The sequence below is a fragment of the Platalea leucorodia genome (genome assembly GCF_965183815.1).
Source record: "Platalea leucorodia genome assembly, chromosome: 5".
Lineage (NCBI taxonomy): Eukaryota > Metazoa > Chordata > Aves > Pelecaniformes > Threskiornithidae > Platalea > Platalea leucorodia.
In genome coordinates, this window is record NC_138827.1 from 83,248,723 (window position 1) to 83,267,018 (window position 18,296).

At 38.2% G+C, this 18,296-nt stretch overlaps 1 protein-coding gene across 2 annotated transcripts in view; it reads right to left on the reverse strand.

Annotated features, from left to right (window-relative positions):
* SLC4A10 (solute carrier family 4 member 10) overlaps positions 1-18,296 on the reverse strand; it is a gene marked incomplete at both ends in the record, with an annotated part of 161,699 nt that overhangs the window by 118,351 nt on the left and 25,052 nt on the right. The window contains one exon of one of the 2 annotated variants that reach the window (XM_082313767.1): positions 6,563-6,643. The exons of the other annotated variant lie outside the window; for it this stretch is intronic. Coding sequence (XP_082169893.1) covers positions 6,563-6,643 — 81 coding nt within the window. Of the gene's footprint in view, positions 1-6,562; positions 6,644-18,296 lie in introns of those variants that run through there. 2 annotated transcript variants of the gene reach the window in all.

An 18,296-nucleotide genomic window follows, 5' to 3' on the forward strand; every position in this document is an offset into this window, starting at 1 on the left:
ACAGACTACATCTCTTACTGACATCCACAGCAAATATGCATCTTTGCATTAGAAGTTAGATGGCTGAGAAATTTCAGCACATCTGCCCCCTACAAAATAGAAAACCACTCAGGAAAGAGGAGGAGGACAGCAGAAGGCAGACTGGGCAATAACCAAGCCCAGTGAGTCACTGCAAGATGCTCACTAGCAGCAACGAGGAATTCACTCATGACTACGCGCAGAAGGACTGGTGACAGTACACTGAGATCTAGCAGAGGGGACAAGTCTGGCGAAGGCAATGAGGCAACCAAGTTTCTGGAAAAAGAGGTCATCGCTTCCTTCCAGAACAAAAGAAGGATGCCAAGACAGCTTTTCATTTTCCTATGTTTCACATTTCATATCTTAGGTAAACTTTACTGCCAATATCCAGCTACCTCCATTAAATCCTGTGCCTTGGTGATCTAATAAGTCATATTTTTGACATTAGCACAACTACCACAACTGCTATTCTAAAGATAAGATCCAGTCACAGTTACCAGACACTGAGCTTCATCCTTAGTAGCACTCTCAGAACTAGGCTTACGCTTGCCATGTGGAATCTAAGCAACCAAGAATCATCTTCAGCATAATATACAATGCCATAACAAATCACTATATTACTGTGATTGTTACAAAGCTATCGTTTCATATTTTCCATATGTATTAGATTTTTCTAATGATCATTCAGTGTACTCCATTAAAAATGTTACATGGCAGTCAATACTGAAGTAACACCAACCAACCTCCGCTTTCTTATATCCTAAGAGCTGCCTAAATTTAAATTTTAGGTTTGATATGCACAAACACTGTTTAAAGCACACATACACACCGTCTAAAATTTTATATTCACCAAAATTTATTCCTGGAACAGAACTAGAAAAGTTAGACGAACAATGGGGAGAAGAAAAGGGGAAAGAGAAGCCTGATTTTTTTTTTTTCCAAGTTTAAAGTATTTCAGATAACCTTGGCAGGAAAATAGAAAATAAATACCTTTAAAAATTGAACTAAAGAGTGACATCAGCTGGTATAACTGACCAGCATGGCTAACTCTCAGACAGAAACGCCCTAAAGCATAGCTAACCCCCTCAGCTAATAAGCTTGACATCAGGTCTCCACCGTGCACATTCCTATCTCCAAAAAGACTCCACACCTGAATGGAATTGCCCAATTGCAGCTCCCGTTACTAATGCAAGGGCAAGGTATTTCTCTGCTGTTCCACTTGCAGGATTCAGGCATAAAAGTGACACTGCTTTCTCTGGAAAATTTTAATTGCAGGATTGGGACATAAAACTGATATTGCTTTTGTTAGAATAGTTTTAATTGCATTAAATGTGGATGCAAACCATATGGGTATGATTTCTTGCATGTATTTTAATGACTCTGTGTGCCTGCATAGAATCTTTATTAAAAAGAATTTAAATAAGTGAACTCATCATGTTATCAGGCGAGAAATGGATGAATCTTGGATCACTGAAGGCTCCTATATACATTTTTGTTTTATTTAAGCAGCCTGGGGGAAAAGGAGGAAGCTATAATAAAAACGAGTAAATTTTTACAATACCTCAACACTCCCTCACGTCAATTAATGCCTGTTTTACATTTTCATTCAATGCACCAAGTTGAATATTTTTTATCAGCTGATGGTTGCTGCATCAGTTGAGAACATTTGAGAGCCCTGTGCGAGCTCTGAGTTTCCACTAGAAATTAACAAATCATTTTTGGTGAGTTGACTAAAAACACAACTTATGAATCCCTGGAGTTCATGTTCCCCATAGTTTGTTTGGTTGGTTTATTTTAAATTAGCGATATCATACTAGATGATATCTTTTTATTCAGTTACTTTAAAATTTGCTTAGCTCAAATATTAAAACTTAACCTTTCCCTTTAGGAGTTATTCTCTGCTTATATCAATTGGCATTGGGGGACATAGATTCCATATAAGACACTCCAAAACAACAGGAGGTTTCATCACTGGAACAACTGCTATGACTTCAGCAAAGCTACTTTCAAAGCTTTTCTTCTCCCTAAGATTACCAACAAACATTACTATTCGTAATTTTCAGTGCATTCAGTCCTCATTTTTGAAGGATTCCTGTCCAAAGTTTCCCATATTAACAGCTGGACTCAATGATCTTAAGCATCTTTTCCAACCTTGACGATTCTATGATTCTATGATATTTGATTGACTAGTTAACAAGAGAATCTGAATTTCCTTCCCAGATAACGTGATTCTGCCCCTCTACTTAGCCCTGTTGAGACATAACTGGAGGGCTCTGTCCAGTTCTGGGCTCCCTTCTTACGAGAGAGACATGGCCATACTGCAGTAAGCCTAGTAAAGGGCCGCAAAGGTCACAGAAGGAGAGGCTGAGAGCACAGGGACTGAAACCAGCCGGGTAAAGAGAAGGCTCAGAGGGGTCTTATCAGAGCGTACAAATACCTGACTGGGGAGAAGGAGTGGAGGCTTAGCCAGACTCTTCTCAGTGGTGCCCAGTGACAGGACAAGAGGAAATGGGCACAAATTAAAATATGAGAAGTATCACTTAGACATAAGAAAAAACATGATCCCCGTAATAAAATGGGAATAGCAGTATTTCCCCACCTTATCATCAGTCACATCTTGTAATCTCTTACTGGTATATACATTTTTTATACGATTCAGGAAAGCGATGCTCTCCCTTTTAGGGTCACATTGAAATCAGTATGGCACGGTGGAAAGCATTATGTAGCTTGCTCTGTAGTTTATATTGCTTTTACTTATTAAACAATCTATTGGAATTTACCAGAATTATGGATCAGCTTCTTCTTATACTTAGCTTCTACTGAAAGAAATTATCATGAAACCAAAGACCGTGATCACAGTAGTGTAACAGCACTCATGTTAATGTTTTTTTATTAATAACTTTTATTGAAAAGTTAAGTAAGGCAAAATAAATATGGTCTTGCAAGGAAACAAGAAACAATATGAAGAAGTCATATTATTTATGAGGCTCATTATGAGAGAGAGAAGGGGAGAGAGAGAGAGAATGAACCATAGTTGGGATTGCTTCTTCTCTCCAAAATGCCATTCTAAGTAATGCATAACCATTCTCTTTTACTGCATTAATATGGTCACCTTCCCTACTACACCCTCTTAGGCGGTCCCACCTCCACAGGAACTGCTTGGACTAACTATGACTCTATTTTAAATTTTTTTAGCAGATTACTGTGGCATTATTGTTGTGATTTATTCACATTTTCATATTGCATCCCTGCAAAACTCCTTCAAATAGTCTTTATTCAGAATGATCATGTGGTGATATTCTTGGAACGCTAAATGGAATAGAGCATTCTTGGAACACTAGTCATTTAGCTATATATTTTGTGACCCTGCAGTTAGCTATTATATATTTATGCTACATTGCTTTATGTTTTAGACCTTTCTGACATGCTTGTACTGAGCCTTCCTTAATCCAGGTCATTACACCCAATGACTTGGTATATGAATTAAAGTACTAAACAAGGAGAATCTGACCAGAGAGTAGGATCATCTCTTGGGAAGAAGACTAATGTAGGACAAAAGGACTTGAATTCCTTCAACTCACTCCGAAAGTACTTTTTGCTTCTAGTGTTGTTTTGCCATTTGTGAATGTTTGGCCATGATCTCCTTATTTGTCCTACTGTTGCATTTCCTTAAAAACTGGCACTACAACGTACGAAAAATGTCAGTAGTATGGAATCAGAACAGCAATCAGTAATAAGTAAAAGCACTGCACAACTGAGTATGTGCATGTGTGTGAGCATACACGTTTAGAATTGGTAAATGACACAAATATTGGGCTTCTTGCCCAACTTGCTAGTTACCACTGTTCCTAAAACATCCATACAGAGCTTTATTTCTTTATAAGATCTTTATCATCAAGTTCTGTGAATAGGAATGTTTAAAGATAGGGAAACACATACTCACAGATGTGTATTCATTACAAACAGTCAAGGGGAAAGGATTCTTTAGTTAGAGAGATCCTTCTTTACACAGCATTCTTCAAAGACTGACGGTTGCAATCAACTTCGTTTGAGGAGGGATAGTATAGTATTAAGGAAAGCATAAAAAAGACTTCTTATTTAGTTGATACCAGCACACTGCTACTGGATTCAATTACTCCAAATTTGTGCAATATGTCCAAATACCAGCAAGTGTATTTTAAACCTTTCTTTTTTGGGTAGAGAGGGGGAGGGTTAAAGAAGCAAAGTAGTTTTAGTTTTAAGTTTCCAGATCACTTCAGTCCAATTCCCTGCTCTCATGTGTGTGTAGCTACCTTGCTGCAATTCCTTCCCTTACAGAAGAACTTCACCTCCTTAATACATTCCTTTGGGGTATTATTCCCTTGTCCCTCCAAATGAAGGACCTATAATGGGACTATGTCCCCACTATGCAATAGTCAGTAATACTGTTGTTTCGAAATGGAATGACCTAAACATACACTTTCTCAAGCAAGCATTCTTCACCAACTTATTTTCCTCTGTAGATACAGTTTCTATCCTAAACAGAGCACAATAGATGTCTATTGCACTATTTGGAGATTATTATCAATGTTACATTTCAAAAACATCCACAAAACACAGTTTGCAGAATTAATATAAATGATGAAACAGAGTCCAGGATAAGCACATGGCATACTGCTATAGCTTCCAGTTACGCAAAATTCCATGGAGATGTAATTATATTCTAAATGAGCAAAGGAGACTTCAGGAACAACTTCAAAATGCAGGTAAGTCAAGATCTTAAATTCTACTTGAATAAGGAAAACAAAGAATCTGGGGGGAGGGTTGGTCCTATTAAAAAGTCCATAAATACCCTGCAAAGCACGAAAATACCATGAAACCAATACTTTTAGGAATTTCATTCCAATGCCAAGAAACAGAATGTACTCATTGTGACTAATAAATTAAAACACTGAAAATAAATTCTAACAGATTAAAAAGATCTTGTAGCAAGTGAAAGGTATAGTTAAATCATTCCAAACCTAATCAAGCTTAAGAGCAGGGCAGTCTTTCCCCATTATTAATAAGAATGTAAGCTGGATAAGTAGACTGGGAACTATAAATTATGGCCACTACAAGTAATACAATATTTTTTACAAATATGTTTTTAATTAGAAAGACAGCCACTTTTACTGAAGCAGTTTACTGCACATTCTTAAGTTTGGTCTTCTGTGGTCTCCCACACACATACGCTTCCCACAAGATGTTATTAAATGGGGGCGAAACAATTCTAAATGCAAAATCAAATCCATGTTTTACATGTTTACATTTCTAGGCGGAAATGTGAAAAAATTTTTAATCTTGATCACTTAATCCTGTGCTTTGGGGTCAGGAAATACCACTCACCCTTGCCAATCTGCAGTCCAGATATATGTGAAAACTGTTGTTTCACAAGGGTAAAGCAAGCGACAGAAAAATTGCACGCTACTTTCAGGCTCCAGCTGAGCTTTTAAAACACATGGCCAAACACGTTGCCATGGAAATGTTCTGCAAATACATCTAGAATTTCTTAAGATGGAGCTGAATATCATTTTTTAAAATAAACTTCTCCTACAATTTCAAATATAATTGCTCTGTGCTGTATTCAAGGGAAACAATGGCTATTACCTAGCATTTATAACACCTAAAGTGATAACAGTATCTCCATTTTGTGCTCCATACATGAAATTAGGCCACTATCTTCCTATGTAAAATACCCATATACTTGTTTTCTTTTATATACTCTGACTTTCCTATCCATCACCACAATACATTAGCAGATACAAAAGTATCAGCCTTGCAATAAAGCTGGCAACAGTTAAAAACAAAAAGGATGAGACATGCTTCAGTAAGATGAATTTGGTTTTAAGCAACATTCTAAATATTTAAGTTATTAATCTTCTCTTTTACAACCCATTAGTATTAGTATGTGTCACTGAGTGTAATAATTAAAAAGGGGAGAGTTATCTTGCCAAACTTTCACTGTTATGTTCAGTGAGCTATTTTTAAAACTGATTTGAAATGAAGGAAAAAAAAAAAAAAATCTACTACTGCAAAATGAAGCAAGATCTGTGCCTGCAGAATAGCTCAGTCCTGTTACACAATGTGATGCGTTGTTTTAAATAACCTGCCACTGTAGGTAAACAGTTGCCTTCTACTGCATTTCGTACAACACACACACACATCCACACAATAGCTTTGTGTGCCATGTAAAGATAAAGCAAAATAAAAATGCAATACAATCTTGTCATTTTACTTTACAGCAAAGGTATAACCTTTTACCATTAATTAGTCTAAAGAAATCATATTCACAATAAAAACAGGTTGAAAATACATCTGGAATAACCTTACATTGTTCAAATAGCAATTAATAACAAGTTAGATTTCCAAGATATACATTGCTCTGCTTATGTAAACAGTCTACCCTATAAATCCTGTAGCAAATCCAACATGAAGCAGTTACACAGACAAAGAGATTGTAAATGACCTAAAACTGTAAAACAAACCCTTCTGTTAAGAAATATTAGTATAAACTATGAGGTCATACCTGATGACTTAGAGACTGTAATGTCTCACCGGTTCCAAGCTGCATGACCTTTCTATTTCCAGAGACCCCCAAAAATTGCATTTCCTGTCTTACAAAAGTACATCACAGACCCATCTATCTTTCAAAATCTTCTGGGCTAGTGAAGAAAGCATTAACACCCATTCTGCCCATCAGTAAGTGCTGGAGTCATTACCCTCAAGATATCAGATCTTAAATATAGTTTCCTCCGTGCGATTACAGACATCCAGTAGTCGAGGAGGCTGACACAGCTATATCACTGAGGCTGCTAATGCCATCTGAAAACAGTAAGCTTACTGCTTAAAGCAATCCTGCATCATCCAAACAGAACAAGCCACATCCTTCAACTCCTCACTTGCGTTTTTTTATAAAACCTAGCGCTGCCATTATAGATTTTGTTTTCATCTGTGGTCAGCTAAAGGAGAAATTAGATATTATGCAACCAGCTTTGCATTAACAAAAGAAAAACGGCAGATGAAGTGACATATCAAGGTTATCAAATTTTGCTTGCATGACCACTCCTCAACAAGCACTATCACCATTCAGAAGAAGCATCACAATCTGATCCAAAGGAAAATTACCAGAAAGAAATTACGAACAATTCACAGGCAGCAAGGCATTTAAATACCCCTGTGGTACTGAAACAGCTATTTTATGCAGCCTTAGAAATCCTACACCCCATTAAATTAAAAACATTGCTTGCCCAAGTATTTTTAGTGTTTATTTTCAATAAATTGCATGATCACTGCATTGTTTCCATTACTCCCTGCTAGCAGCCAGAAAACAGCATGCCTTGAAAACGTGCCAGTATTATGACAGGAAAAATGTGTTTTGATATCAAACAAAACAATCATGCATGGGTTTTTTCTGATACAAGAGACCTTTCAAGCTAAGAAATGTACAGTAACCTCCTTAGTAATTTTTAAATTATTAAGACTACAATGTAATAACTGGACTTTTTATTAAAACACATACTTGATGCAAGTGAAATTGATTACTGTAAGTCATTATTTATATTTATTGTTGCTATCATTATGGCAACAAACTTATGCAAACAAAAAAAATCACTTCACAGAATGAAGACAAAAGAGTGCCACCAACAAACTGGAAAAAGTTATCATTTAATAATTCCTCTGAATTCTAGACCCACAGAAAAATTACTTGTGTTCACACAGTGAGAAAGTCCTATTGAGGCACTCAGTCCGTATCCTTAAACATACAGGAACATCCCCTCAACACCTATTGAAATATATTGGTACCGGTTGAATTTTACAGACAAATAAAACTTGGAGTAAAAAAATCTTCCCTAATTTAACTACAGCTTGCGCATTATTCAAATTAATTTGGATGTCCTTCTTCACTTTGAAATACAAACAGAAGCTGAAACTAGAAGTAAATGGTTCTAAATTAATTCACCCAGATCCTATTCTGCTAGTTTAACATTATTATTATTATTATTATACAGCTGTAGTAATTGCTCTTTTGAGTAACTTAGAGTTAATCAAGTTTGGCTTATAGTCATTCACATTATGGCACTGATAATAGCAAACTGGTCTCATCCACGAATACCACATATTTCCCTTTAGAGAGAGAAACTGTCTGCTATCAATTTTTAATTGATTCACTTTATACAGTGTGCAACTGCCTCAACATAAGCACGCTTCATCTACAGGGAAAGGGAACTCAACTCGTATATGTATTTGCATAGGGTCTTCGGTGATGTGTTCCGTAGCCTAGGAAAGGCTCGGCCGTGAAGCCCTAGGAGGCTTTAAAGTGCCGTAGGGAACCAGATCAGGCCAGACTTGATGCTGCTTTTTATATTCTCCAAGAGAGTTAATCTTGAGGCCCAACAACCTGACACTGTCTTTTTACTGCTGATGATAGTGGCAGTCAGGGTGCCTCTCTGCACATTGTGAATGTTTTTGAAAGATGCCACTTTTAAAGTTTTTCCAGAATAACTCATGAATTCACTTTCAACCAAGAAAATATTACTAAATCTATGTGCACAGGATATAAACACATACACACAATGAGATAAAAGGCCCTTCAAAAAATAGACAAGAGTGATTCAGCAGTAAAAGAAGGGGAAAATAGCTTTTGCCGCATCAGTATGAAATGGAAATATCTCCCAGGCTAATATTTTTATTTCCAAAGGTAATTTTTTTAAAAAATAATAATAATACACCATTACTAAATACAAAGTTATTTACTCCTATGCAAACACTCAGTTCTGCAATACTATATTATGATCAATAGCTATTTAAAACTATGTAAGGGAGTACCTTGTACCTGTGAGTTGCTGGCAACCATTTCCAAGTCCCCACAAGCCACCTAGCTAGGCTACGAAGACCAGCAAGATGGGAACAAGCGACCAAATAAAAAAAAAAATGTATGTTGCCAAGCCACCTTTCATAAATATTATGTAGGCTCTCTCTGTGCAAATCTTGTATGATCTCCACTCAAAAAATGCAAAGCCAGGAGCTATAACCACAGCTGTCAGAAACAGCACGCAAGAGTTTCTGCTCACAAAGAGTACATAATCTCTCTCCCAGCTGGACATTTGAAGAATTCAAGAGCTAGCAAAAGACTAGATAGAAGACTATTTTCCTGAGTTAGGTTAAGATCTCAGTACAAATTATAAATGCCCTCAGAAAAATACAGTTATTTCTCCATGCATATTATCCCAGCTACTGGAGTCTCTTCCCAGAAGTTACTCCATGTTTTTCCTCATGGCAATACAATTAACTATTTTGCAAAAGTGAAAATTTTAACATTTCATTAGCAATGGTAAAACAGGGAGAGGGTATAAATACAATACTATTTTATAAAGTAGAGGTATTTATTCTGAGAGACATTAAAGCAAAAATCTGGCAATCCATTCCCCTTATAATATCAACTGGTACCACTTTATACCATACAAAAAGCATTACTCACAAATACAGTTTGCTTTTATTTCATTTTTCTTCACAGGAAAAAATAAAAAAGAAAAAAAAGAAAAAGCAAATTCAGAGGTCCTGTGGATTATGCAAGGTGAAATAATAGTCACTTTGAAACTATCACAAATCAGCTTCATATCAAAAAGACCTGACCTAAGCAGTGAGTGAGCAAACAACGCAAGCTCTGTCACTTAACTTTTTAAATTAAATTTAAGTCATGTTTACTAGTACTAATGATCATGACAGAGAACATTTGAGATCGGTGAAAGGTACTGCAGATTGTAAAAGTAAGGTGAGATGATGTAGTGCTGTACCAAAAGAGTTGGAAGAACAATATAAACGCATATTCCTCAGCAACATTTTGGGGGATCAGTTTTACTATGTATTTTTATTAATGACCAGAGTGTAAGTAGTATGAATGATACCAAAAATCACAGTTTGGGTTTGTTCAAAAACTTTCTAATATTGGAAAGCACTGCTAATATGTGAGGAATGGAACATCACCAGGAAGACATGGATTACCTTCAGGACCACAGGAATAAAGTTGGGTTAAAATTTAATAATGCAAAATGCAAAGATGTGAACTTACAGATTATTAAGCTTCTGCTAAGAACTGAGAGCTCAGCAGTTAAAAATTACAGTGGGTGAAACTGTGGGGACAAAGCTGATCACAGAGTAATTGTGAGCTACCAACATGATGTCCCTATGGAAATTAAATTTTAAAATTATCAGGGAAGATATTTCTAGTACATAGACATCAACATTAATGCAGTAACAGGAAGCTCTATTAAAATCTTACTGTTCTTGATTCTGATCATCTATGCCTAAAAAAGGAATTCAAACTACAAGAGACAGAGTCTTCTACAATGCTCAGAGAAACTTTGAGAAGAAACTGAAAAGGTTTGCTTTGTTTAGCTTAAGACATGAAAGACTAAGGGAGAGATCTGTGTAGGTGTCAAGATAGAAGTGCCAAGGAAAAAGAGAAAATATTCAAGTAAAAGAAAAATTTTGGAACAAGCACAAATCCATACAAAGTTTTCATTAATGTTTGGGGGTTTTTAAACTGTCACAGGCTGAAGGTTTGCAATAGCAGGAAATCAAACTCAAAGACCAAAAGTGTGCCTTTCACTCCTATATTTCTACAAGAGATGATCATGAAAATGCAGACGAGTAAAGAAAAAAGCAGAAACTTAAGGTACAGCAGAACTGGTACCGAGAGCAGGACCTAAGGAAAACCAGGAGATTGCCCTGGGGTTCAACATTGATTGGAAATAAGTTTAGAACCCTGAATCAAAAAAAGTAAACAAACAAAAATGACCCAGTAACAGTTGGCTTCTCCTGCACTGAAGACACCGAGCTTTTGTCTCAATACATAGAATGGTATTAACAATATAAATAGCTCAGCAATTTCTCTTAACAGAAAAACTTCATCAGATCTTACGTTTCAGCTGATTGCTCAGATCAACACAGATTAAAAAATATCTTTGTACTTGAGTGGAATAAGCTAAAAAGTAATTAATGATACCCCATTCACCTTTAATTCTAATGACAGGACTGTTTCCGTTGCCTTTCTCTAGTCTACATATCTCTCTCTTATTTAATTCTGCCATGAAATTATTGGGGTTTTTTTGTGATAAAGTATAAATACCCTTCCCTAGGCAAAAAGGAAAACCGTTTAGAAAACACAAGTTTAAATTTATTAACTCAGTAAAAACTTGTTATATTTTATGGACATACTTTGTTCCCTCAAATGAGATACTGTGCAAAGACTCTCCTTTTGTGATTATTTCAACAGGCATTACGTAAGTCTAATCAGTTCATTTGTGGATAACCATAACTGTGGTTAAAGGAGACTTGAAACATTTATAAAACAAAATGGGAAATGAGCAGAGGCAGACCTGAACCATGGCTGCATAGTCAAAATTTGCAAATTAACTGCTTGGTTCCAATTCTGCCTAACAGTTAATGCAGCTGTATCAAAACCTGCCTTTCCAAATACCCCACCATCAGTGTTGCTGTATCCTAGCACTAAAACTGAACTTTGTATCTCAGGCTGGTCCCTGACAATCCAGATCACTGCACTAGAATCATAGAATCGTTAAGGTTGGAAAAGACCCTTAAGATCATCAAGTCCAACCATTAACCTAGCACTGCCAAGTCCACCACTAAACCATGTCCTCAAGCACCACGTCTACCCGTCTTTTAAATACCTCCAGGGACGGAGACTCAACCACTTCCCTGGGCAGCCTGTTCCAGTGCCTGACTACCCTTTTGATGAAGAAGTTTTTCCTAATATCCAACCTAAACCTCCCCTGGTGCAGCTTGAGGCCGTTTCCTCTCGTCCTAGCACTCGTTACTAGGGAGAAGAGACCGACCCCCACCTCACTACAACCTCCTTTCAGGTAACTGTAGACAGCGATAAGGTCTCGCCCAGCCTCCTCTTCTCCAGACTAAACAACCCCAGTTCCCTCAGCTGCTCCTCATAAGACTTGTGCTCTAGACCCTTCACCAACTTTGTTGCCCTCCTCTGGACACGCTCCAGCACCTCAGTGTCCTTTTTGTAAGGAGGGGCTCAAAACTAAACACAGTACTCGAGGTGCGGCCTCACCAGTGCCGAGTACAGGGGGACAATCACCTCCCTGGTCCTGCTGGCCACACTATTCCTGATACAAGCCAGGATGCCATTGGCCCTCTTGGCCACCCGGGCACACTGCTGGCTCATGTTTGGGCAGCTGTCAACCAACACCCCCAGGTCCTTTTCCACCAGGCAGCTCTCCAGCCACTCCTCCCCAAGCCTGTAGCATTGCATGGGGTTGTTGTGACCCAAGTGCAGGAGCCAGCACTGAGCCTTGTTGAATCTCATACAGTTGGCCCCGGCCCAACGATCCAGCCTGTCCAGATCCCTCTGTAGGGCCTTCCTACCCTCCAGCAGATCAACACTCCTGCCCAACTTGGTGTCATCTGCAAACTTACTAGAGGGTGCACTTGATCCCCTCATCCAGATCATCGATAAAGACATTGAACAGGACCGGCCCCAACACTGAGCCCTGGGGAACACCACTCATGACCGGCCGCCAACTGGATTTGACTCCGTTAACCACCACTCTCTGGGCTCGGCTGTCCAGCCAGTTTTTAACCCAGCGTAGAGTGCATTTACCCAAGCCATGAGCAGCCAGCTTCTCCAGGAGAATGCTGTGGGAGACAGTGTCAAAGGCCTTACTAAAGTCCAAGTAGACAACATCCACAGCCTTCCCCTCATCCACTAAGCAGGTCACCTTGTCATAGAAGGAGACCAGGTTAGTGAAACAGGACCTCCCTTTCATAAACCCATGCTGGCTGAGCCTGATCCCTCGGTTGTCCCGCATGTGACGTGTATTGGCACTCAAGATGACCTGCTCCATGACCTTCCCCAGCACCGAGGTCAGGCTGACAGGCTTGTAGTTCCCCAGATCCTCCTTCTGACCCTTCTTGTAGATGGGTGTCACATTTGCTAACTTCCAGTCATCTGGGACCTCCCTGGTTGACCAGGACTGATGATAAATGATGGAAAGTGGCTTGGCAAGCTCCTCTGCCAGCTCCCTCAGTATCCTCGGGTGGATCCCATCTGGCCCCATAGACTTGTGGGCATCCAGGTGGAGGAGCAGGTCGGTGACTGCCACCTCTTCAACAGCTGGGGCTTCATTCTGCATCCTATCTTCATCTCCCAGCTCAGGGGCCTGAAAACCCTGAGGATGACCAGTCTGACTATTAAAGACTGAGGCAAAGAAGGCATTAAGTACCTCAGGCTTCTCCTCATCCTTCGTGGCAATGTTTCCCTTTGCATCCAACAAAGGAGGGAGATTCTCCATGGCCCTCCTTTTGTCGACGATACATTTGTAGAAACATTTTTTGTTATCTTTAATGGCAGTGGCCAGTTTAAGTTCTACCTGGGCCTTTGCCTTTCTGATCTTCTCCCTGCATATCCTCACAACATCCTTGTAGTCCTCCTGAGTTGCTTGCCCCTTCTTCCAAAGGTGGTAGGCTCTCCTACTACATGTTGCTGATGAATTAGAATATAGTAGTATTAAAACAATGAAAAGAAAGGAAGATTTCCATCTAGTATTTTACTTTCAAAAACAACTTTAAAATGTCTGGCATCCCATTTCCCAGAAGATAATGTAGGAGAAGGCAGACATCTCCTTTCTCTCAGCCTGCTGAGGAGCAATTCTATACTTCCAGTGTATATAAGAGACGGTTGTTTATATTTGTTCTTGGAAAAATACAGAAAATAAAGAGTACAAAACCTCCTCAAAGTTTGCAATTGTACATTTATTTTCTTAGCCAAATTATATCTACATAAGTCATGTATTCTAGAAAATTATTTGTAAAATCAGATTGAAATGATAGATTTTAAATGTGTGTCTAGAAGGTGAATAGGTTATATTTAAAATGACCATGGCTTCCTTTTCCGACTTTAAAGAAAGCAAAGCTTTCCACCTCTATAAGCATCTCAACAGTACTGTAACTTGTGCCACGGCCTGGGAAAACCTTTCTCCTTTTATTAACTGACTAAGGACATGGCTGAGTAAGGGCTTAACTTGCAACCACTGCAGATGCTAGAATTGATTATAGGAAAACATCTTCCCCTCCTTAAAAAGGTGATGATGGAATTTGGACTCTATGTTGTACAATACAACGGAAATTTATTTTCCTGATAAACGAAGAAATAACGATTTAATCAAAAATGCTAGAACCCATTGGCAAAGCAAGTGCTACCAGCCTTTCCATAGAAGGAACAGCAGGACAGGTGATGCTGCTCTGGGTATCTCCCAAATACCACACAATACTGAAGTTGCAGCCTAGTTATATTGCACACCTCAGACTTTTCTTTCTTTTCATCCTTTTCATCTCTCCCTTGTCCCTGAAGAGCAAGAAAAACTCCTTTTTCTTAAGAAAAATTTGTCAGTTCACTAATCCTAGCTTCTTATCCACCTCAGAATAGATCTGACTTTTCTAAATATTTTGCATTTAAAAGTTCTCTTTCAAGGAAGAGAAATGTTAAATTTTGACATATAATTACCATTATCCTCTCTGCTAGCAGAAAATGATGGCAAAATGCCAACTTGCTTGTCTGCTACAGATAAGACATTTCCAAGCTTCCATCCTTCCCTTTAAAGAAAACAGAAGGGGAAGACCAGCCAGGAGAAAGCCTACCCTGTCAGCTGATCCTGTAAGAAATAAAATTAATATTCTCCTAGCAGAAATCATTTTACTCCGAGCCTGAGGTAAATGATATGCCTTACCATATGTTATGATGGTCCTTTCAAGAATGACAAATCTGATGAATTTTTCCTGGATGGTCTTTCTCTCATCCAGTCTCTTCTCATCACCTCCAGCTTCTGCTGCAGGCAAACTCTCAAGAGGCATAAATCAGCATAGCATCACCAAATCATATAACTTCTACCCACTGGGGATTTAGCCCCCTTCTATTTCAGACTTAGCACAAAAGTGTCTGTGCATTCTTCAATAACCTTTTCGATCTGCATAGAGCTTTAGAGAATTACCCTGACACATTGCTGAGCTTCGACACCGATACACTCATTTTGAGCAGAGAACCCAGTCACTTTTCTTAAAGGAAGAACTCTAAAAAGATTATGTCCAATTACAACATATTCAGAACTAGCTCTAAATCAGATGAAACTCTGCTTCAGTTCAAACAAGGGGAAGAAAGGCAAAAGACAGGTTCAGGCAAGTTTTCTTCACTGTATATAAAAATATCGGCATACTGTTACTTTGAATACTAACTCAGCTGTGCACTCCTCATTAGTTTACCTATACTTCTAAGCAATCAAAATGTCTGAATACCTTTGCGAATCCCCAGATGCCAGCTTATTTGCACATCATTGTGCATCATGGTCCTTTGAAAGTTTTACTTTTATCAATAAAATATAGACAGGCAAGATATATATAAATACAGATATTTTAAAAATCCATCTACCCACATACGCACTTAAAATTTTCTCATTTGCTATAAAATACACTGATTTTAAATGAGAATGAAAATAAATAAAGATCAATTTTAGCCAATATTACTCAGTCAAAGCCCATCCAAAAAGAAAACTGCTGGACACATCAGTTACCCCAAAATTTTCCAGGCTGTTTTAAATGCTTATTTCAGTCATGTAAAACAAATGGTTTTGTATTTTTAAGTATCAGAGCACAGACCTAACATTGGTCCTATGCAAAATACCCTTTGGAGTCTTAGAACATTGTAGTGTGGGGTAAGAATTTCAAAGGCTGGGAGGGAAAGCCACTGCTTTGAAGGGAGGCAATGGGGGAAAAGAACTGTTACAAGAGTGTAAGTTTAGGATTAGGTTAGGAGTCTTGAGAAAAAACATATGATGGGAAGAAAGCAAAACAGTAAAAAGCGCTTTATAAATGTAATCTATAAATATGTCATATATCAGACAGATTACTACCTAATTTTATCACCCCTACAGCTACAAAAACAAATAATAAATAAAACGATCAAGTACTTATCCCAAAATCGATTCTGAAATGTGAGCTCTGAAACAAACATTTGCTTTCCTACAAAGCTAACAAAATGGCGCACACGGAGAGTAAACAGGCTAAGATTAACTGCACCAGCTCTGTCTTGCCATCCTTTCTCTGGGAGGGGACACAGAAAGCTATAGAAGCAGCATACACTTCACTAAAAGCTAAACATCTTATTTGTGACTGTGCAAGGCCAGGCATCCACAGCCTGAACAGGCACTGGGTTGGGGGCAGCCCCCCTCTCATTGATGTAGGAAGAACACAGAAAGGGGAGAAGAAAGAAAAGTCTGCCCAAACTAGGACCAGGTCCCAAAACTGATGTTGGGATGCTCTGGATTAAATTTTAAAGTTAGAGGTATAAACTATATACACTAGACAAATTCATAGATATTTATGGATAAAAATGGGGAAGAAGATATCACTTACTAGAACAATTCTAAATGCTTTAAAAATTTAATTGCCCATGTATTTTTAAAAATATTTAAAACACAATTTTACACCCAATAATGAAAGGTCATAGATAAAAAAAATAGCCAATGATTGCTTCAAAGACAGAAAACTGGGACAAAATGCCCGTTGGAACACACAGAGTCTCCCACAGGAGCTTCAAAAGTCAGACACTGCCTGCTTTTATATTTAAACTGCCTTTCAGCTAACTACTTCAGTACAAGACACTTGTGAAAGAGTAGAAGTGTAAAGGACAAAGAAAGATAAAAGAACACCAAAATGAAGAAAATGTAATACTTAGACACATTCCAGTCATGGGGACTTTCCTGGTTTTGAAGGGGGTTTGGTGATTTTATATATCCTTGTCTTATAATGATGAGCAACAGTAAAAAAAAAAAAAAAAAAAAAAAAAAAAAAAAAAAACCAGACAATTCTTGTGAATACTAGTTCTACTGAACACTGTTTCCCACTTTAAGTAAAGAGAATATTGCAAACACGAGAGTGAAATTACCATACTTGGAGTGCAACAGCAGGTCTTCTGGAATAGCCCCATTGTAAAGACTCTTTACCCTTAAATAAAAATATTAACTGTGGTGCCGTGTAACTGTTAGCTTTTTTTTTTGCCAAAGGCGCAAAGACTTTTATTTCCATGATTCTTCATAGTCATTTTCTCTTCGGTATATATATACACCATACACATACACAAGGGAAGTGTATCATTTCTAATCCTGAACTATTGCATCAACTTGGACTGCCTGACAGATTTTCTGTGCATTACACACAAAATGTAGCTATAGTTTGACAGTCTAAAACCTAAACGATCAGATCTATTACGGCTAAATATACCCAGGATAATAAACCTCCCCCTTTGTCCTGAAATTCAGCAGCAGCCAATTTCACCTTTTCTTTTTCCTCTCCCTCGGAGAGGGAGAAAAACAGCGGTGGGACGACCTCCCCAGAAAGTGACAGTGGCAGACACAAGATTCCTGAATTAGACAATTTCTTTCCTACTCTCATCCTCCTCCAGTGATCATCAGTGGGACCACCATACATCCACCACTACCACAGCCCTGTTTCAGGCCTTACTGCCCTCTTAAAGACTTACTGTTTCCTAAGTTGGTGAGAAAAAAGACAGATGAGATTGGAAGGAAAGCCAAGGCTAAGTGAGAAAGAAAAGACGTCAGTCTGCTGCTGCAAGCAAGCAGTCATCACATTCCCTTATAATCTCCCCTGCTCAAAACCCTTTTTAAAACTCCCTCTTAGGTTACAGCTGTGAGCCAATTTCCACGCAAGAACACCTGTGTTATTTCAATAGTCTGATTACTCTCAACTCCCTATATAGTACTGCTACATAATGATTCCTCATCAAGTCACCAACCCAGTTTTTGTTTTTAAGGGTAAGTTCTGCAGTTTAACATGCTCAGTGTTGTGTGCAAACTCAAAGGAGAATAGTATGTAAAAGAAGAATTATGAAAAGAATCATTCAAATACGGTACCTGACACACACTACTAGTAAAAGTTTTGAACGTTTCAACTACCTACAGCATTTTCCAATTGCCGGCCAGAGACAATGTAAATCTCAATTGCAGCCTCCTCCCTACACTACAAAAAAAGCAAACTTATTTTGAAAACAACTATATGGCAGCCAGCACCCACTTGGTAGCAAGGTAATGACAGACCTCTATCTATTATTTCATAAATTCTTCCTCATTAGTAAAGTTCTTACTCACACAACTCATGCAAAAGCCAGTTTACCATAAATCATTTCAAATACCACAGCTATAACACGAATCCCTATA